Consider the following 20,428-nt stretch of genomic DNA (forward strand, 5'->3'; position numbering starts at 1 on the left):
TTTAATGACTGGGGGCGTCATTGTGTTGTGGTACACACGACGCTCTTTAGATCCATCAAGTTCTCGAATGTCTCCTCCCCCCCCCCCCCCCAGTATTGAGAAAGGATCACAGAATGTCAGAATTTTATTATATAGGGAGCGCCTTTTAAAACAACCAATGTAAGTTGTTGATGAAATGCAAACTTTATTTTATTACTTATTTGGCTTGTATCAAATACGATGATTTGGTTGCACAAAATGATCTTGAAATCAATTCATAATTAAACATTTCAAAGCAATATTTACCATTTAAAATCAAACCAAATCAAATCTTTTCAAGGTGGCTTGACATTTGAGGAAATGTGCAAACTTTATATCTAGTTTCACAGAGTTGGTTTGATGTTTCTCTTGACTTTAGGAGAAAAGAGTAGCTGTAAAGATAAGGTCAAGCTAAAGGGGAAACTCACTGTTCCTACTTGTTCAAACAAATTAGGTCCCATAAGTCTGATTTGTTTACCAGTGGAGGCCGTTTCCTTCTTTATGTGCCTTTTTAACTACGTCGTAAAATAAACTAATAAAACAAAGTAGCTCAAGTAAACAAACCATTCAAAAGCAAACAAGATAACCTTAGTGAGCACTTATGATACAGTACAACTATTTACATTTATGACAAGAATACAAATGAAAAGAAGCAAAGGCTTGATTACTTTTAAAATGAGCTGAAAGACATTGAGGGGAGGAGGTATTGCCAGTATAGGATGAAAATTTACATTTAAAACTTTGCATGAAGAAGCGAAAAGAATGAAGCAAAAACACAATTCAGATTCAGTGTCATAGTTTTAGTTTCTGTAAAGAAACCTCTGACCTTAAAGAAGACTCTTCAAATGCATTACTTTAAAGAATAGGCCTTTAATTACTAATGGATTTATGCTTTGATGGTTTGATCTTTCTTTAATGTTACTTTTCTTATTCACAGCAGCTCAAACAGAAACCAAAGTGATTCCAGATCCAGTTGACATATCAACCTCATCCAATCAGCAGGCTGCTCATAACACTCCACAGACAAACCCCACAACAGCTCACGGGACTTCATCCCTTTCGAAGGAAACGACCCCGCAGAATACCAAGAACTCTGACAACCTTGTCGAATCTGCACCGAAAAAACAGAACAAAACGACATCGAAAATAGCCACAGCCAAAAATCAGTCAGAAACTGAGCCAGCGCCACCACCAGGTCAACTTGAGTCAAATTCTGCAACACAAAATCCTGAGAAAGGAACAACCAAGAAGCAGAATGAATCTCATAACGCCATCAAAATAGTAACAACCAAGGATCAGGATCCTAAAGACAAGCTGACAACTAGCAGTGCTGGCTCAGACGATTCTAAAATCACTACAGATAACAATTCAAAGTCTGCAGACATAATAGCCAAAACTCCCAACAAAGACGAGGAACGAATTGAAGATGCTAAGGGGAACGGCAAACCGCAAACGACACCAGTAAGTGAAAAAACTGAGGAGAAAACGGACGCAAAGGATGACGAGGACACAATCAGCCCAGAGACAGAGAAAACTGTGCCCAAGGATCCCATCTTTAAGGAGGAGGAGAACAGTCATTTCTTCGCCTACCTTGTTTTCGGAGCCGTGTTCGTGGCGGTGCTTTACATCGCGTTCCACAACAAGCGCAAGGTACCTCATTCAGTCTTCTCTCAAGCGTCAAGTTCCTTGCTTTGCAATAGTTTATTTATTAATCAGAAGGCAAAAAAAATAAATAATCTAAAGCAGATTCCTCCTGATTCATTATCAATAATCCAGGTAGAAAAGTCCAACAAAGTTAAGTCAGGGCCTCTGGACAGTTTGGTTTTGTTGAAATGTTTCGTCTTTCATCCAAAGGACTTCATCAGTCTGAGGAGCTGCAACAAACTCAGTCTTATAAAAAGAACCAACATAGTGGCTCAACTAGTTTGATGGCGATCAGGTGGTCTCTGGAGTCCGCCCTCTGCCCTGACGACTCCTCGGAGTCAGGTTCAAAACATCCAAATTCATGCTCAATAATCCAGGTAAAAAAAATCCAACAAAGTTAGGTCTGGTCCTCTGGACTGAGTTTGTTTGTTGTGGCTCCTCGGACTGATGAAGTCCTTTGGATGAAAGACGAAACATTTCAACAGAAAAATAAACCATCCAGAGGACCTGACAACTTTGTTGGACTAAAGCCGATTCCTTCCACAAAATATATTTTTGACTCCAACAAAGTTGTCGGGTCCTCTGGATGGTTTCTTTAACATTTTGTCTTTCATCCAAAGGACTTCATCAGTCCGAGGAGCCACAACAAACTCAGTCCAAGAAACGGCACACTCACACAGTGGACCAACCAATTTGCTGTTAAGATGGTGATGAAGTCTTTTGGATGAAACGCCTCAACAAAAAAAAGAAACCCTCCAGAGGACCTGACTGAACTTTGTTAGATTTTTTTTACCTGGATTATTGAGCATGAATTTGGATGTTTTGAACAATTTTGGCCATAGCTACCTCAGAGGAGTTGATGGGGGAGAGGGCAGACTCCAGCAACCATCTTATCACCAGCAAACTGGTTGGCCCACTATGCGAGTGTGCTGCTTGTGGGACTGAGTTTGTTTTTGGCTCCACGGACTGATGAAGTCCTTTGGATGAAGGACGAAATTTCTCGACTGAAACTGGACCTGACTGAACTTTGTTGGATTTTTTTTAAAACCTGGATTACTGACCATGAACTTTGATGTTTTTGACTGTTTATTTCAAAGTGCTGATATGAAAGTTGTAGCAACTTTGCTGCTGAGGTTTGAAAATTCCCCTTGAATAAAAAAAATCATGTCGGATGTTTAAAACAGCTTTATCGTTGAAACAAAATGCTCGGGCCTGTGTTGCACTCATTGACCGTCAGCTGATTTAAATCCACACTTTTATAGTAAATCACGCTCACAAAACCTGAAAACCAGATGAAAACCGAACTTCTGTCTCTTTCCCCTCCAGATCATTGCCTTTGTTTTAGAAGGGAAGAAAGGCAAGTCTGCACGCCGGCCTAAAACTGCAGAATACCAGAAGCTGCAACAACACGTAAGCTAAAGATGTGAACGTTTAGGTGCCTCCTGTTGTTTTTATGACATATATTTAATGACCTTTGTTTTCTTTCAGGTGTGATACAAAGTGGTAAAATCTGAAGCCTGAACACTCTTGAGAGGAAAGACAAGTCACGGGTATTTACCAGGTTCAGCTAAACTTGTGTTAAATGGCCGCTCTTCTATTTTTTACCTTTAGATGTTTATTGCATGACTATGCAGAGAACACGATAGCCTTACTGGGGGAATTGATGTAAAGGGTGAAGTAAGCATGGATTCGTTTGCACTAATGTTGTTCCACTCTTTTAGTCTAAGGTCCAAACTCAGGATATTTCAGTAGCAGATTAGTTGTTTCAATCTCGTTTTAATGGTGCATTAATGCACTTTGTGCCTGAAGAAGCCATCGTAGTGAGTTGTGTATTTATATCGAAGCTTTTTGTTTCATCCTGCTGTTTCTTGTAAACCAGTCTTGTTTCTAAACCAATTGAAATCTTGTTGGTCTGGTTACTGTGTGACTGGTTGATCCTGTTTGGGGTTGACCTTGAACCATTTAATGGTTTGGACTACAGTCTGAAATGTCGTCAGTACATAAAACTTTATTTTTTAACAAAATGATGAGCCGCTTGAAGCCTGCTGGGATGACCTCTGATACACAAGATTGAATCATTTTTCATGAGTTATTTTAATATTCAGAAAAGTGTATGAAGTATGCCAAATAGTGAAAGGAATGACTGTGATTTATTTAATGTGCGACTCTTGTATTGTTTCTGTTGCTGGTGTAAAGAAAGCTGCTTCTATTGCTTTTTGACACGAGAAAGTCCAAATTATGTATAAAAAACAAAACATTTCTAAAGACAATAAATCTGCAATAAAAAGAAAGCATTGTTTCAGATTTTTTTTTTTTTTTTTTTTAAATTTACTGTAAAAAAAATTTAACAGCTGCTGTTTTATTTATTTAATCAAAATTACTAACATTTCCTTTAGGTCAATGTCATGACACTCCAGTGTTGTACTTTGTCAGAATGTGCCATATTAAAAATACAATTAATTCCTAGGAACTTGATCTGCTCGTGTTTGAAAACCGTAGAAGATGGAGATCCAAATGGCAACTGTATGGATTATGTAAACGCGTACTATAATTAGGCCTGTCACGATAACGAATTTTGCTGGGCGAGTAATTGTCTCAGAAATTATTGCGATTAAAAAAATTACAATAATTGGTAATTATTGTCAAATGTAAGAAGAAATGTTGGTTAATTTATTTTGTGTAGTACCTTTTTTTGACCACCGGAAGGCATTATAGGACTGTTTGAACCGAAGGATGGATAGTGAGGGAGCGAGCAGCGTGTATCTTTAAGAAAAATGGGAGGGAGGCCTCTTGAAGTGACACGGGCTGTTTTCGGTTCTCAAAACGGGATGGGTCAGTGCAAAGCACCGGAATTGAGTCTTTTGTCATCCAGTGTCTTGATTAGAAAGAGACGGGAAGAAACGATAAAGCTGATGAATGAAAATGAGGTTGATAATTTTCATTTATCATGTGATTAATTGATTTATTGCGACAGGCCCAACTATAACTGTCCAAGAAACTCCCCCAGCAGTTAAGCGTTGACTCCTTTCTTTAATTATGAAGTAAAAACAACCGTTCTGTTATGCTGGGTTAAATGCAGATTATGAAACTAGTTCAAGGATCAGAGCCACCCTGCAGCCAGCAGTATAAAAACATATAAAAAACAAACACGTAAAAGAGAACGACATTCATACAATGAATTATTTAAACACATAATTGTGGCAGGGATGAGTGTCTCGAGTGTGTTGTTCCTGCATCTGGAGGGAGGCAGTTTGAACTCCTGCAGCAGGTGATGTGGATCAGTCTGGCCTCCTTCAGACCTCCTGGAGGCAGCCAGTGAAGTCCCCGACAACAGACCCATGATGGAGGTCTTCCTTGCTGAGGAGGGACAGGTTAGCAGAATAATCTGTGGATTTCAAAACATAGTGCTGTGGACACCAGCTGCGACAATCATTAATGTATCATATAAAAGTATGCATGTATATAAAAGGGGTGTAAGAACACACACCTAGACCCAGTAGAAAAGTGGAGATCTGACCCTCAAGTTGAGAGCGGTCAGTGGAAAAAGTCAAATCAACCAACGGGCCACAGTCGATATAAAAAAAAAAGTAAAAATTCTCAGCCAAGATACAAGGTTGAATACAGAAATCAATTTTACAAAAGTTGTTGTGCCAGGCAAGTACCAACACAACAAATAAAATAAAGTAATTTGTCCTTATCAAATCTATGCCAAAAATAAGTTGTATAGTAATAATAATAAATAAATAAATAAAAACCAGTGGTTTTGTACAATAGTTTAGTCTTTATTTGATTTAAGAGCGAATGCAGTAGTTTCCATACAAACTGCTGAATTTATAGTAAAAAGTACTGGAGAGCAGTAGAAATTCACGTATACTGTCATTTAATAAACCTCTATACATTATGACTCCCATCTCTAAAAAGAGCAGCTAAATTATGTGGAACATGTTTTAGGTTTACCATAAATGCTATTCCCAGTCACTGCACATCACGTGGCGTCTCTGGGCAGCACGTCTCATCCCCAAAATGTCCCCCGGGCGCTTTCAATAGCTGCCCACTGCACCACCTGGTGGTGGATGGGTTAAATGCAGAGACTAATTTCGCCATTGTATGGAAACATACAGTGCTGACATTGTGATGACATTATTATTATTATTTTTGATTTAGTTTTGACGCCAAGCCTGGTCCACTGAGTGACATGTTCAAACACCACTGGCAGGAGTAGGACTTCTGAAATGGAGTTAGATTCCTAACATCGGTTCTTTAATTGCACGTAACCGCAATAAAAACGCCTTAAAGCCTGTCAATATGAAAGACCTTAAGTCTGCTGTTCTTCAACAACATCAAAAAAGTCATGTTGAATTTGTCAGCCGCAGTTTGTTCCACGGAACTTGAACGCGTCTTCACAGAAGCACCATGTTCCTGGCCTCCTCTGTATAAACGTCAGGTATCTCTCCAATGGAAGACGACACCATCCGGACGGTGTTGCACCCCCGCAGCTCCGCCTCGTACTGAACGAGTTGCCTCCAGAAGCCGGGATTCGGCCTCACCAGGGGCCGGCAGCCCCTCACCCACCCGTGGGCCTCCAGCAGCGTCACGCCGCGGTGCTTCATCAGGTACGCCATACACAGGGCGGCGGAGCGGCTCACGCCCGCGTTACAGTGCACCAACACACGGCCACCGCCCTCGGCTGTACTCCGTATTTGATCTGCCACCTCACCGAAGTGTTCTCTGAGAGGAGCCAGAGGAGTGTCTGACACCGGGAGGTGGACGTACTCCGTCCCTGGAGGAGCGCTGCCTTTGTGCTCAGTAACATTAATGACGCAGGTTATCCCGTTTCCTTTCAGCAGCGAGGAGTCATTAGCCGCTCTTTTATTGCTTAAATAAAGATGGTCAGTGATTCGGCACAGGCCCGAAAGACCTCCATTACCTGCTTGATGCATAAATACTGAGAGACTCACTAATACTTCACAGTAAACTTCAAATTTTACTAACAAACTCCAACACTAGCCCAGTTCCTTTTGCACTACGGCAAACGAGGAAGGCCAAATTCATTTTAGCGCACGATTATGTTGCCCCCTGCTGGATAATGTTGTCATTACAGTATCAGGCTCACATTTTCACTTCGTTTCAAGTTTGGTGTTCAAAATTAAAATATTGCTTATTTAAACCAACATTTAAATGTCTGCATGTTCGAAATGAGCAGGAAGACACCTGTTGGACAGACTTTTTTCTAATCCGAGGAGATTAACTATTCAACAACTACCAGCACCCTATCATTTTCCACGTTACTGAAAAACAAAATGAAGACTAAGCTTAAGAAAGCAGGGCATGTTGCAACAAGGTACATAAAGAAGATCAACAATTTATTGTTGATCGAACACATCGACGTTCTGAGCTTCATGGCTAAAACACTCTTGAACACAGATATGTCCACCTGCTGCAGGGAGTGATGCTGCCCATATCTCTGCGTGTTCATTTGTCTAATGTGTTAGCAAAACATCTTATGAACCAGTGGATGGATTTTAATGAAACTCCCAGAAAGTAATAACTGCATGCACATCTACAACTAATTAAAAATGGCTGCCACTGCTAAGCAATCTTAGCAAACACAAAATGCTTTTACTCAGCCTCTTTTTTTATACTGAGCTAATATTTGTTGTTTCAGTAGCTGAAACTCATTCCCAACAACATGAGCATCATCTGATCATGTGAGATCTATTTTTAAATCTTTGCCACTATCTATTACAGTCAATTCTGTTTGTCTGTTAGCAAAATATCTCATAAACCACAAGATGGATTTGAATGAAACTTTCAGAAAGTAGTCATCGAACTTACATCTACAACTCTGACATTTGGAGCTAACCCAATTTAAGATGGCTACCACAGCTAGTCACACTTAGCCAACATGAACATGTCTATAGCTCAGCAAGTTTGACAGGTATTAAGCAAATATTTGGTGTGGCTGTAGCTGAGAGTCATCCTCAATACATACTCTGGGTGCTAACAGAACATGCAAGTCAGCGGGTGATACGCATTCCTTTAAGGGGTATTAGGCTTTAAAACAATTTAAATCTCAAGGTAAAGTTTTCGCATTAATGCAAGAAAAAACATGTAACATCTTGTATGTAAGTTGTAACGTGCAGGTGATGATAGGTTGTATTTTATGTGAGTGACTATTGTGCCAAAAATAGTCATTTGACCCAGATCATTCTAGATGATCTGTGGATATCATTATAAAAGCCCATCTTCTCTGTGAATTATTTTTACCCAAGATTTACGGTTGTTTTACAGCCTTTTTAAAAAAAAAAATGTCTATGAAAAGCCAGAACCAAGGACTGATTCTGATTTATTTGTACAAACCCTCTCTGATTAGCATAGACAATAACAGCATCAGTTACACGTTAGCCTGCTGTGACATTAGAGCATCATTGTCTTGATTCGAGCTGGTTGCGGTGTTTTATAGCTGCTGGTGCCTGCAGGCAGTCCTCCGTTGCCCTGGAAACACAGATGATGGATGAAAAGGAGGGGGCGCATACAAAAGACCATAAAACCTGTGGTGGCAGCTGGAGACCGAGACCACAGATTAATACAGGACACTGTAGCCCCTCGAATTCAAAGAAGCCACTGTTCTCACGACTGCCTTCGGTTCATTATCTCCGTCTCGGGTTTCCCTCTCCACTTCACCTTGCCTTCTCTGGACTCTTCTTGTCAGTGCGCAGCTGCTGTTGGCACTCCCACATCTGCTTTTCTCAGCTCGGCGGCCATGAAGAGGAAGCTCAGCCGCGGCTCATTTTTCGATGAGGTGTATCCGAGGAGAGGGCAGCGTTATGTTGAGCAGGCAGAGTCGCTGCACTGAAGTAAACGGGTCTTGAGCTGCTCGGCATCAGCATGAACGAAGAAGAAGATGGAGGAAACAAAAGGATAAAGGAGTGAGGATCTCTTCGAATCGTACGTGAAACTGCGGGACGAGTGGAACACGAGGATCTGAGGTATAGAACAAAAATCTTTATTTAAAAATTTTCATTTGTGTTTCTGCACAACGATACCATTTCATCGAGTTCGCACTTTCTACTGCAAGACTGCACATTACGACTTGTTTGACAGAAGGGACGGCCTGTAGGTCTGGAGAGAATAGCTTTACTCACACCCAAGATCAGCCGTGTAGTCTACATTTTTGTAGTGGATATACTGTGCTTACCAAAGTACACTGGTTAGTACACTGTAATCATTTATTATTTTTAAATTTTTAAGCATATTGAACATTTCAAAATTTCTTCTATGCTTTTATTTGAATAAACGAACTACAGACTTTGTACAACAGTTGGCTTTGTATTAAAAACGTTTTAGCATTTATAAAACATTATCAAAGCAAAACATGTTCACATATCAAGTGGTAAGTACAGAAGTATTAATTGTACAAAAACAGGTTGAACCAACTCAATGTGTCTATAACATGTTTTAAATGTGTTGACAATGACATGAGCTCATGTCATGTATCATTGCCAATTATAGCCTACATGAGAAAGTATCATTGGACACTCAAGTGGGTATATTGAAATTACCAAGCTTTTCTAGTGGGTATACTACGTATACCCGCGTATCACATACTACACTACAGCCCAAAATCCATGTAAGGGTTATTTTATTCAGAAAACAGTATGTCTTGTGTTACTACGGTGCATAAACAGCATACATGTTTCTTTCATTTGCAAATGAAGGCCAGTTTTTAGTCCTTGAACTATTTTCCATTCATTTGCAAACAGTTATAAATACAGCTGTTTGCACATCTGTATGCAAATGTGGCATTATTTTAATGTAACGCTAATAAGATGCCCTATATGATGGATTTATTTAGCATCTGATTATGTTTTTCATGTTGCCTTGTGGTCAGTGTGCCTGAACTGGATTCATCTCATGGCACCAATCAGGACACTGGAGGATCCCAAGATCTGGACAGGTTATGTGTTATTGTTTAAATTACCAGAGAGCTCAGCGTGTATTTGATCAGTCATTAATATTCAACCAGGCAGTTACACTTTTATAAAATCGTCGCTTGCTTTAGCAGTTCTGCCTGATTCCAAGCTCGAAAGAGAAACTATAAAATGCAATAAGAGCCTGATCCCTTTGGTGCATCGTAGTAGGACGGCTTGGGTGTGTCCCACTTTTCTGCTGCTTTGTGTTCTGTGTTCTTCTCTAGTTACTCTGGGGGGATAAAAGCAGACCGGGCCTGATAGGACCTTGTTGTTGCCCTGCTGGCGTCTCCCTCTGCTGTGCTGCCGTACAGATCGATACTGGAGCCGTCAGGTTTACAGTACTAACACTTTTACTTACCTTACATTTATTTTACACCTCACACTTTGACTTGTTGTCTTATTTCATGGTGACCACAGACCTGGTGTCCCATGCAGAGTGTTCAGGCTGAAAGATAAATCAGAGATTAGCAGTGTGTTAATTCACCCAGTGTTTTTTCTTTATGCCGCTGTTCTCCTTTGGACTGCAGTTATCAGGAGAGATACAACATTAAAGGGCAATTTATGCATCATTATGTAGGATAATAACCTCAAATACATGCTTATTATTATGTTTATTAAGGCTTGTTGCGTAAAGCGGACAGGAATCATTCAATTCAAATTGTTCTCATTTTATTTGAACTCTCTTGCAGGAGCATGGGGCCATCTCTGCTGCTCTGCACCTTCAAGAGAGAAAATATCTGCTTCAATATTTCCTCGCCGAGAGTCGACTTCTGCAGCTTCTGTGCATCAGAGGACAAAAGACGATAATGGATTCGCTTTGTCTGCCTAATCAGATCTAGTGTGATCTATCATGGATCATGCATCATTTACTGCACTGTCTCCGTTTATTCACCCACTGAGCGCTTGCTTTTCTCAGAAGACATCTTTGAGTAACTTTTCCTTGCAATTTGGCCCCTTTACTCTGCGAGACAAGCTTCATAAAAAAAGGTGTTTGGAAGTATTTTCTTGGGAGTCTTTTCCATGAAAGCTGGCACGTAATGAGACCTGCGTATTTCAGGCCTGCACGGACGAAGATATTATGCGCTAGTGCGAGAGAACGACGCGTTTTCTCACCTTCTAATAACGTGTAATTCACACATTTGTTGTTTGTTGTGAAAGTTTGACGTGATACCAACTATTTTTACTACGCTTTTTCACAACACGCTGTGGGATTGTGGGTGGGTGTCTGTACGAGTGCATGTGCTTTTTTTGTTGTTGCATGTGCTCTATTCGTGGATGTGTTTATGCGTATGTGTGTGTGCATGTGTGTCACATTGGCCTAACAAGATGGAGCTATAATGGGCCTGGAGCTACAAGTCTTTTAGTGACAGGATGTATCAGATAAGAGATAAAACATTATTTACTAATGATTCTTAGCATTTGTTAAAGCCTCTTTAAAGCAGTAGTTGCACTTTAAATCACATGGATATAATTTGGAATTAGTGGAGTGCCGTTTACTGAATGGTGCCCGCTGGCTTAAACTGAGCCGTTCTGTTGCCAGCACCATCATTTACCACTTAAGCAAATTACAGCAAATGCTAATAATTATGTGTAAATAGCCTTTTATCCAGGTCTGGACTGCACTAACAGTACCTAACTAATATCTAACAGTACTAATGTCTGCTAACGGTTGGCGGAGTACTAACCTGCGCTGAGAATGCCGATGACTCGTGTTTCTAACACACTTACTAACCCGCTGCTTTATGCCACCAGTCTGAGACACGCACTGCTCTCACGTGATCCTGCAATCCTTCGTTCAGAACTGTCCCATTCAGACTAATCCTTCAAGTAATTCTCCACCCAAAAATGTTGACGGGAGCGTGTGAAGAAGGGTTTCAGGACCTGGAGGAGATAAACTAATCACTGTGGAATAAAAGGAGGAGCTGAGGTCAATCTTGGTTGACCACACACGTCAGCAGAATCTTTAAAAAAAAAAAGAGATTGCAATATAATTTCAAGTGGATTTATTTTACAGGTTAAATGCTCATTTTTTAGAGTCTAGTTTTTTTATATGAGTGTGTGGTCAGCCTTTGTCGATGTGTGCCTGGCTTTTTGTCACCGCCGGTACGACAGAAGCTGCGCAAACCTCAGCAACGACACTAACCCCTGTAGTTTTCATGCTAACAATAACCACGCTGTAATGGTCGTCCTGTTGCTCTTACTAACACCTTGCATTTGTTTTATCTACGTAGCTCTTCGGCATGCCTTGTAGTCTCAGTGATGCATCACATCACTTGGAGTCGTTTTTCCTATAACAGGATCCCAAATGTGAGTTTTTTAGATCTGATAGTTGCACAAAAACACAAAAAACAACGACTGTTTGTCTGGAAACTTTGTGAATTGTTACTAACATGCAAACTAACAAACTAACCTACTAATAAACTAACCTTCTAACAACTAACCTAAACCAAAGAAGCATCCTTAAAGTGAGCCGTGCCACTTATTGGTGGTTTTTAAGAGGTAATGTGTGTGTGAGATGGAAGTGTGTGTAGAATGTACATGAAAGACTGAAATCATCAGTGAAAGCAGAGTTGTCGTATGAATGTCTCAATGAATCAGAAGAATCGTGGATAGCTGAAATGTAAATCTAAAATATTTTTGTATGTCATTGTTATCAGTTTTTTTAATTATATATATTTGTTAGGAGGTTTTTTTTCCCACTCAGAAATAAACCGTTTTTGTTGTAAGTTTTATTTCTTAAATGAAAGATAGAATCTGAAGCAGATTTATGTTTGGAACATTTTTTTTTTTTTTTTTTTTTTAATGTTTGCATCCATCTGCAAACCCAGCTGTTTTTATGATGTATGCAGTTACTAATGGTTTGTTGTCTTGTTTCAGTATAAAAAGCACTGATACCATCACCGCTGACAGTCTGTGCATAAAAGAGCTCAGCACATACGCAGGTCCAATTTGGTAAATAACTTACTCTTCATAAAGACTTGTATTCAGTGCACAATCATACAACACAGACGTTAACTTTAGCCAATTAATTTCTCAGTCTATATATTTTTTACTGTATTTCATGGCTAATGTCTCATTAGAATCACAATCTTTTACTTTTCAGGACTGGGCTTTGGTCCAGATTAGTAATGGTTCAGTCAATGTCTATTTATTACCGCAACAAAACTAAAAATGACAAACATGCGCACACACGCAAACTGCAAAGATTCCTAGTATCCTGATGCATGCTCAAAAAGATTCCTAGTCATTCTTCTTTATAAACACCTATGCAAGCTGTATGAAAAGTTGGCAGAACTAATATTGTGTTCAAATGTTAAGTCCATTGCTTTAAAACGATGATCTGTGTTTTGTGAAGTTAAGTGGAAGCTGTTAGAGTTTGCATGGATGCTGAATTACAGCAGAGGGCAGCAGATCATTGTATTGGTGGAGGTTTTGAACGCTTCCTGTGCTCTGCTGGCTATAGAGCTTTAGATGATAACCATGTTGGGTATGCTGATATATTTTGAGCTAATTTGTTACTGGTTGACAGCAGTTTTTATCAGCTAGACTTTTACATTTGGGATTTCTTTTTAAGTCCCATTGTAAGCAATACAATGTTATTAAGAAATCACAAAACATGCTTAATACAATAAAGATAAGACCCTGGAAAACAATGCCAGTGGTATTTATTACCAAACGCATTTTGCATGAACGCAAATGTGATAAACCGTTCTCACCATTCACGAGAAATGATTCAAGTAGGCTCAAATGAATCAAAGAACACAAGTGATTAAAATACAAAGGCATAAATACAATAAAGAAAAGTTAGACATCTGCTCTGCTTATTGTAATTATTCCTAATACTGAGGAAATGCTGAAATATATCTGAAGGGAAATTAAATTGTTGACATATGCTGTTAAACAGCAAAACGCTATTGTAATTAAATTCAGTTTATATAGCACCAAGTCACAGCAGAAGTCGTCTCAGGGCACTGAACAAAAACATTCACATACATAAAAAAGCCAATTAGTAAAAGTTGTCTTTCTAAGGAAGCCAGCAGATTGCGTTGAATGTTCACTTTGTCACAGGCTCCCATCCTGAGCAAGCACAAAGGCAACAGTGGAAAGAAAAACTCCCTTTAAACAGGAATAAATCTCCAGCAGAACTAGGCTCAGGATGAGCAGCCATCTGCTTCAACTGGCTGGGTTTGAGAGGAACAGGAAGGAGAAACAATCACAGAATGACAGGTCCAGGTGTGTTTTCTATTGAAGGAAAGGAGAGTACTGAAAACTAGAAAGTTCCTGTAGAAACTTTGACGAGGACTGCCACGCTGCTCACAGTTTAAAGTTTTGATTTGACAGTACTATTGGGGTTTACTCTTAGCTATATTTCAGCTCAATTTGACACAAAAAATGTATGCATTGTAGTCACTTTGGTGTTTGCTGAGGTAGCTGTGGCAGCCATCTTGAATCAAAATGGCTCTAAACGTTAATCAGTTCTAGAGATACGTCTGATGATTACTTTCTGGGAGGAGGTTTTCTTCAGGGACCTCTGCACTCTAAGTCATGTGACCTCACAGCAGCAGATAGTGTGAGAAGTGTTCTGTCAGGCGTTTTGTATGGGGAAAATGGCATATTCGTTCGCAAATTACATCGCCATGGTAACTAGAAACGCCAATAAAAGTAATTGCCCACATCACAGTGCTGAGCCAGTCGTTTTGATATAACATTTGTGGGGGGACATGTTGCGGTTCGGGCCATGTTAAAGTTTACGGAAGACTAAGATATAAATAAATAAAGTTAAGAAACCCTAAGTCAGGTGGATAATAATAGGCGCCTGTCTTATACTAGGCAGTCCCCAACAAAGAACAAGTAAAGCAGTGTTTTTTTTTACTTGTACAGGGAGTCTATGAGGTTATTTCTACAGGGATGAAGGCCTTTACGTTATCCAAAATCTTACAAACAAAGCTTTCATAAAGCATACATAAAGCTTTCTTGAAAAGTAAAGTCTGATCTGCTCTTAATAAACAAACTAGTGTTTATTTAAAAAAAATACCGTCTTTTGATTAAATGAAGTGTTGGAGGACTACAGATATTTGAAGTCCTTTAACGCCTCTTTTCCAAAGAGCAAAATAATGTTTAGCATATTCCTAAAGCTGCAATTAGGATACACCTTGTGTGAAGTTTTGGAAGATGTTTATGAAGCTGTATTTAGGTTCATGATTGTGGTGCAAGATCAGACCTAAAATATGCCGAGGAGACCAAAGGTTCAAGTAAAATGTGAGGTCTCTCTGACTTGGAGCAGAGCAAGTATAAAACAGTATCTTCTAGAGATTGATGCTAACACCACGAGGCTCACACAATGCATCCTATGTTGAGTTTAGCTCATTTTAACAGTTTCTGAAGATTCTTGTGACCACCATCACACTGGCTTTTGTGGATACACGTTACAATGGGTGTAGTTAGTGGTGAGAAGAAGCAGATTATGGTCTGAACTACTAAATGGAGGGTGGCCTGAAATTGTATGGATATCTACATTTATTTGCATAGTATAAATTCAAGAATTAATTTATTTCCATGAAAAAGTTGACAGACTGCTTGAAGTGCAGCAAAAAGATAAAGGTATGGTATAAGATATGATTATGTGCGTCCATTCCTTAGAACAGCTATTAAATACACTGTGGTCTTGACTGCCCCACAACTAAATACAATTTTTGAGTGAATCCAATTTTTGAAATTTTTTTGTGTGCATTTTGTTGCTGGCAGGTCATATAGGCTCTATTAGCCCTGCTTGAGTCGTTAGCACATCGGTAAACCATTGTTCACTCCAGATTTCACAGGGATTCTTGCAATAATCTCTTGTGCATTTTTGTTTTTCCGTCATATTCCTGCCTATTTCTACTTTGTAGCTTGACATCACACTTCAGCTAATGCTGGTTACAGTATTTGTGTTGTTATTTAACTTATTTTACCTGGTTGTGACTGCTGGCAACCATTTGGTGAACGTTATTTGCAAGGGAGTCTCGAAAATGTGTCAAAACGTTCACAGACTCTCAGCGTATAAGTTGTAGAGATGCTCAGTTTTGATGCTTGAATTGTGAACACACTGATGAAATCCATGCGACAAAATTTCTCTCTAAAAAAAATTGCAGAGTCATCACGGGCATCTCAAACCATTTGTCGGGGATGTCTCCAACCCATCTCAAATCTGCTAAATCTCTATTTTGACACCTGCACTGGAGGCATCCTCTAACAGAAAACGTCCTGGCCTTAAAACCAGTAATGATGATAAATAATTATTATAAATACTTTGTCCATATCTGCATATCTTCATTTCAAAAGTGGGTGATGTCATAAACGTAGAGTAGCTACCAAGGTGAATACAAAGCTGACTGAAGCACATTGTGGTAGAGCTGTCATTTCTAACCCGAACCCGAAGTCCAGTGCCAACTGATCTGGATTAGGGCTGAGACGGGCCATAATAATGTGCGGGCCGGGTCGTTGTTGAGCTTTTGATTGCGTCAGCGAACGTGTGCGGCTGACGATCCAATTATATGGCAACATGGCTTGTCATACAATCACCAGCCCCACGTGGCCATTTGACCGTGCACTGACCAGCCTTGAAAGAGGTAAACAGTTCAGTTAAGCTTCAGATGGACTACTGCCAGCGATCCATCAGTCCAAATGGATGCTCATTCAGCTGCTGCACTCAGTGGACGCGTGCAGCAGACGACCCAAACAGGTGAGAGCACAAAATATCCAACATGTCAGAGCAGGGTCCATGTCTGAATAATGCAGAATGCGCTTTGATGGCCATGAAAGGACAAACACCCCCTCATCTCCGATCTTCTGCCCCCTTTATTCAGCCACGCGCATCCGCCAACCGTTAATAACCATATAAGCAGTCAAAGCTTAATTAAAAATGTGAGTTTTTTTTTCAGGTTCAGACCTGTAATTACTGTTAATTCATCGGGTCGGGTGGGATTCAGAAATGATGGCTACGGGCTGGGGCCGGGTTGAGTCTGATTTCTTTTGGGCCCGAATGCAACTCTACGTCGTGGGCAACACAAAAGTTTGCATGGCCTTGAATAGTTTTGCAAGCTGTGCACATGAAAATAGGCTGAGATTTTCCAAAACTGGCCTTTCCAAACATTCACAGTTCATTGAAACTACAGTAATTGTTGATTAAAGTTTTATCTGTGAGCCACTAAAGGGATCCTGTGTACCAGTGGTATTTGTACTGGAGTTTGAGAACCGTGGGATTAGGGTGTCGTCTTAAGGTCAAGTAAGCAGACAGTGCCACATGTAGATTTGTCAGCTGGCAGGACAAAATTCTTGACTTTTCAGGTATTTGGTGTCTCTTCACTCAGTAGTTAACTCATTTTGATGCTCATGTGTGTAAATCAATCCATCAGGACAAATTAATGTAAAAAGGTGCCCAAAATGCCATCAGAGATCACTTATGCAGCACATAATTATTAATAACTAAATAAAGAACACAGTTGGTGACAAAAGAAGACACACTGAGTGCACCTTCATTCACACATCTTCTTCAGTTTGTGTCATATAAATGGCGCCCTGCTCTGGCCCCCCAGTTGAGCCCAATGTGATCCAGATGACAGGGGTTTCCAGAGGTATAAGTGGCGGGGCCCAGGTCTTCACGGGTCAGCTGTAATTCACCACAGAGCCCAGAGAGCAGGGTCCTAACACACATAAACCCCCAAACTGAACAGTGAGGCTCAATTAAAGTCTTAAATATCACACAAAGTCCAGTTCAAAGGTAAGGATGTTGGGATTAAAAAAAAAAACTTTAATCTGCTTAATAATGTCTTTGAAAGGGTTGGTTAGTTTTGAAAACATACTTGAGTTTCACGAGGACATGGATACCGCCGAGATATTTGTGTCTTAAAAGGATTTATAAGATGTCGAAGAAAAGCACTTTGAGGCGACAAACAAATTTTACAATTAGCTATTTGTTTTAGTATTTTTGAGATGAAAATATTTCCATTTATGTTTTTCTCAGTTAAAAAAAAAAAGTGTGATGCAGAAGCAGCTCAATGAAACCGGAGACTCCATCTTAAGTAGTATGTCTGCATGAAACTTCTCTCTGCCTATGATGTAATAATATCTTTTACTTTTTGGAAATCGGTAAATGATGGAAAGGGGGAAAAAATAAAGCGAGTTCAAGAAGTGTTTTTCCTCCAAGGTGCTATAATCATTAATGCGAGCACAGTTTAAAATAGTAAATCTGCTCTTAGACAATTCAAGGGCTGAGCAGCGTTATCCCCTTTCTTTCTTTTTAAAAACTCTTGTTTGTGTGTGCTTGAAAGTGTTTTTCAGTTCAAATAAAAACGTGTCAAAGTATTATTCTGGTGAGAAAGTCTATTTTTGTCAAAAGCATTTGATACGACTACATCTGCACGTCTTCAAAAGTTTATAAGCAAAAATAAGTATAAATCAGATGTCAGCTGGATTATGATATTACACAGATTACCAAGACTAAATTCTAAGTTGCACATTTCTGTACAGAACCTGAAGTTAGTGTTTTCAGACACAGGCTGAGGTCAGAGTTCATATCCAGCTCTACGTTTTGGGCCCCAACTCAATTGGAGAGCAGAAATGGAATATGAGGAAGTTTGGGTCGGGGGGTGGGGGCTGCAGGTCTTTAAATGCACAATGGAGGCTTTTAACACAGGAGCAGAAGGAGTTCAGGAAAACTGCTCGCAAACCTTTAACAAATCTTTGGGCGTTTATGTTCCACAAAAATGGAACTTCTTGTTTCTGTCTGTGTGCTAAACATCTCATGAACCAGTGCACTGAATCCCCCTCCCCTCGTGTCTTCCTTCCAAACACTTAGTCCAGTTAATAGTGTAAAAATAGTGATATAAGGTAAGATAACTAGTTCTTAAATGTCTCCTTTTTCCTCTACCAACATTCACATACCAACACTAGATAAGCGAGCAGTCAAAGAGGGCCATTTTGTCCTGCTGGCTGCTGAGTGATGGACAGTAATTAAAAGTTAGCTAATAACCTCTTCACACCTGACATTTCAACAGGGAGGTCCTGGACACCATTATCTACATATAGATTAAACAGCGTAATTGGTAGCGAGATAGGGTTAGGAGGCTCGAGAAGGAAAAAGGAGCGAGAAAAAGGCCAGGCCATCGCCAAAAACCATTAAGTAGAATATCTGAGTGACACTCTGATTCTGCTCCCATTGCTAATGCGACAGGAATTGAGCTGAACTAAAATGTTAAATGAATGAATCCTATCTCGGTGTGGTTATTAACAGGGCAACACCTGGCCATGGAAAATAGGTTTAATTTCATAATAATTGCTAGGTGGACGTGACTTGTCGGAGACACAATGGGATGGTGGGAAGAGGAAGAGGAGAGGAGGTGGGGGGGAGGATGCAGGAGCCTCTTCTCAGGGTAAACATGGTTAGTCAGTCTTCACTTGTGTCTGCCATTTATGCAAAGTGAAACTAAGGAGCGAGGAGGTGAAAACAGAGTATTTTTTTATTTAAAAAGTAAAACGTTCCTGAGTGAAGTGAGTGAGTCGTTTGCCTGGTCTGTGGAAACTGTTTGGCGTATTCTCCATTCATCCATCCATTACTATCCAATGAGATTTATATATTTTTAAAGGGTTTTAGCATTTTTCCATTTGAAATATTCCTGACATTTAAAAAATAATAAACAGATGAGAGTGAAAAGGTAAAATTGATATGGTTTTTTTAACCTTTAAGTTAAGATGTTAAGATCCAGTAAGCTAAATTTAGTGGAATCTGCTGAAAACAGCTCATTATGTCTAAACTATGAGTTCTGCGATGGAGTTAAATTCAAAGCAGTCTGCTCAGTTAAATAGTGTTAAATTATTATTTTCATATATAAATGTTTCTGTTCAGTGCCCTGAGATGACTTCTGTTGTGACTTGGCACTACATAAATAAACTGAATTGAACTGAATTAAACATTTAATGCCTCGACTCTGAGGATTATGCCAAAGAAACAATAGTGTGGGATGTTCTGGTCAACAGATACTGTGAGCTCGGGAGGCTTTTTTCATTCATGTTAAGTTCATTGTCTCATTGACTTTTTTTTTTTTTTTTGACACGTGAGAGCAGCACTCACTTTTACTTATTGGTAAAAAAGGCTGAGGATTAATTACCCTACTGTTATATAGTTTTTTTTCTAATTCAAAACACCAAAATGACAAATTCTCATAACGTCATTTGTTAATTATTCAATTTAGCCGGTCAAAAAACTCACTGCAGCTGTTATATCAACACGATCTTTGACTCAAATAGCTATTTCTTCCCAGAAATTACACAACTGATCCATGTACACAAAAGCTATCCAGATATCCAGCCCTTTAAATGATCTTTTCAGTTTTGGCAAAAGACTCGTAAGTCTCATTAGCAGGAAAAAAAACTGATAGAAAAACATTTGTACCTTCTGCTGCCACTATTTCCACCAATAAAACAATAAAATAATCTCATTAAATACATTGGGAGAGTTTGGTCTGTTACGTCAATGTTTGTGAGAAAGCTAAATGTAAGTTTTGGGATATGTAAATATGAGTACAAATGGGTACATATATTTGTACATTTAAAGAATGTACTTGGTGCAATTTAAAGAATTTTATGGCCTTTTTGTTTTGCGGGATGCCAATATTTTTATTGGACATTAAGATACTACAAAATTTTTTTAAAGTAAAAGTAAAAATATAGTTTGCACATGTTTTATTGCAGACACACACACACACATATATATATATATATATGTGTGTGTGTGTGTGTGTGTGTGTGTGTATGAA

The 20,428-nt window shown here is 39.4% G+C and overlaps 2 protein-coding genes and 1 long non-coding RNA gene across 4 annotated transcripts in view; 2 read left to right on the top strand and 1 right to left on the bottom strand.

Annotated features, from left to right (window-relative positions):
* The window catches only part of tgoln2 (trans-golgi network protein 2), a 4,372-nt gene extending 899 nt beyond the window's left edge, over nt 1-3,473 (top strand). Inside the window, exons 2-4 of the mRNA XM_037680538.1 lie at nt 956-1,668; nt 2,989-3,072; nt 3,151-3,473. Coding sequence (XP_037536466.1) covers nt 956-1,668; nt 2,989-3,072; nt 3,151-3,156 — 803 coding nt within the window. The 3' untranslated portion in view covers nt 3,157-3,473. The remainder of the gene's footprint in view (nt 1-955; nt 1,669-2,988; nt 3,073-3,150) is intronic.
* A 2,538-nt stretch (nt 3,474-6,011) lies between these two features.
* Nucleotides 6,012-6,688, bottom strand: zgc:153044 (uncharacterized protein LOC751678 homolog). The gene has a single exon (XM_037681127.1). It carries the CDS (start codon nt 6,600-6,602, stop codon nt 6,063-6,065), a length of 540 nt encoding a protein of 179 aa, XP_037537055.1. The 5' UTR covers nt 6,603-6,688; the 3' UTR covers nt 6,012-6,062.
* A 1,441-nt stretch (nt 6,689-8,129) lies between these two features.
* LOC119414017 lies at nt 8,130-11,599 on the top strand. Of its 2 annotated transcripts, none has more exons than XR_005186984.1 (3): nt 8,130-8,651; nt 9,554-9,973; nt 10,325-11,599. It is a non-coding gene; the product is annotated as an uncharacterized LOC119414017 (long non-coding RNA). The 2 variants fall into 2 exon arrangements; XR_005186985.1 differs by having other exon boundaries at nt 9,554-9,966.
* The last annotated feature ends 8,829 nt before the right edge of the window (nt 11,600-20,428 follow it).

Source organism: Nematolebias whitei, chromosome 8 (assembly GCF_014905685.2).
Source record: "Nematolebias whitei isolate Nwh7 chromosome 8, NemWhi1, whole genome shotgun sequence".
Lineage (NCBI taxonomy): Eukaryota > Metazoa > Chordata > Actinopteri > Cyprinodontiformes > Rivulidae > Nematolebias > Nematolebias whitei.

Coding starts and splice junctions, on each gene's coding strand:
- zgc:153044 (XM_037681127.1), bottom strand. CDS start 6,602: ATGCATCAAGCAGGTAATGGAGGTCTTTCGGGCCTGTGCCGAATCACT.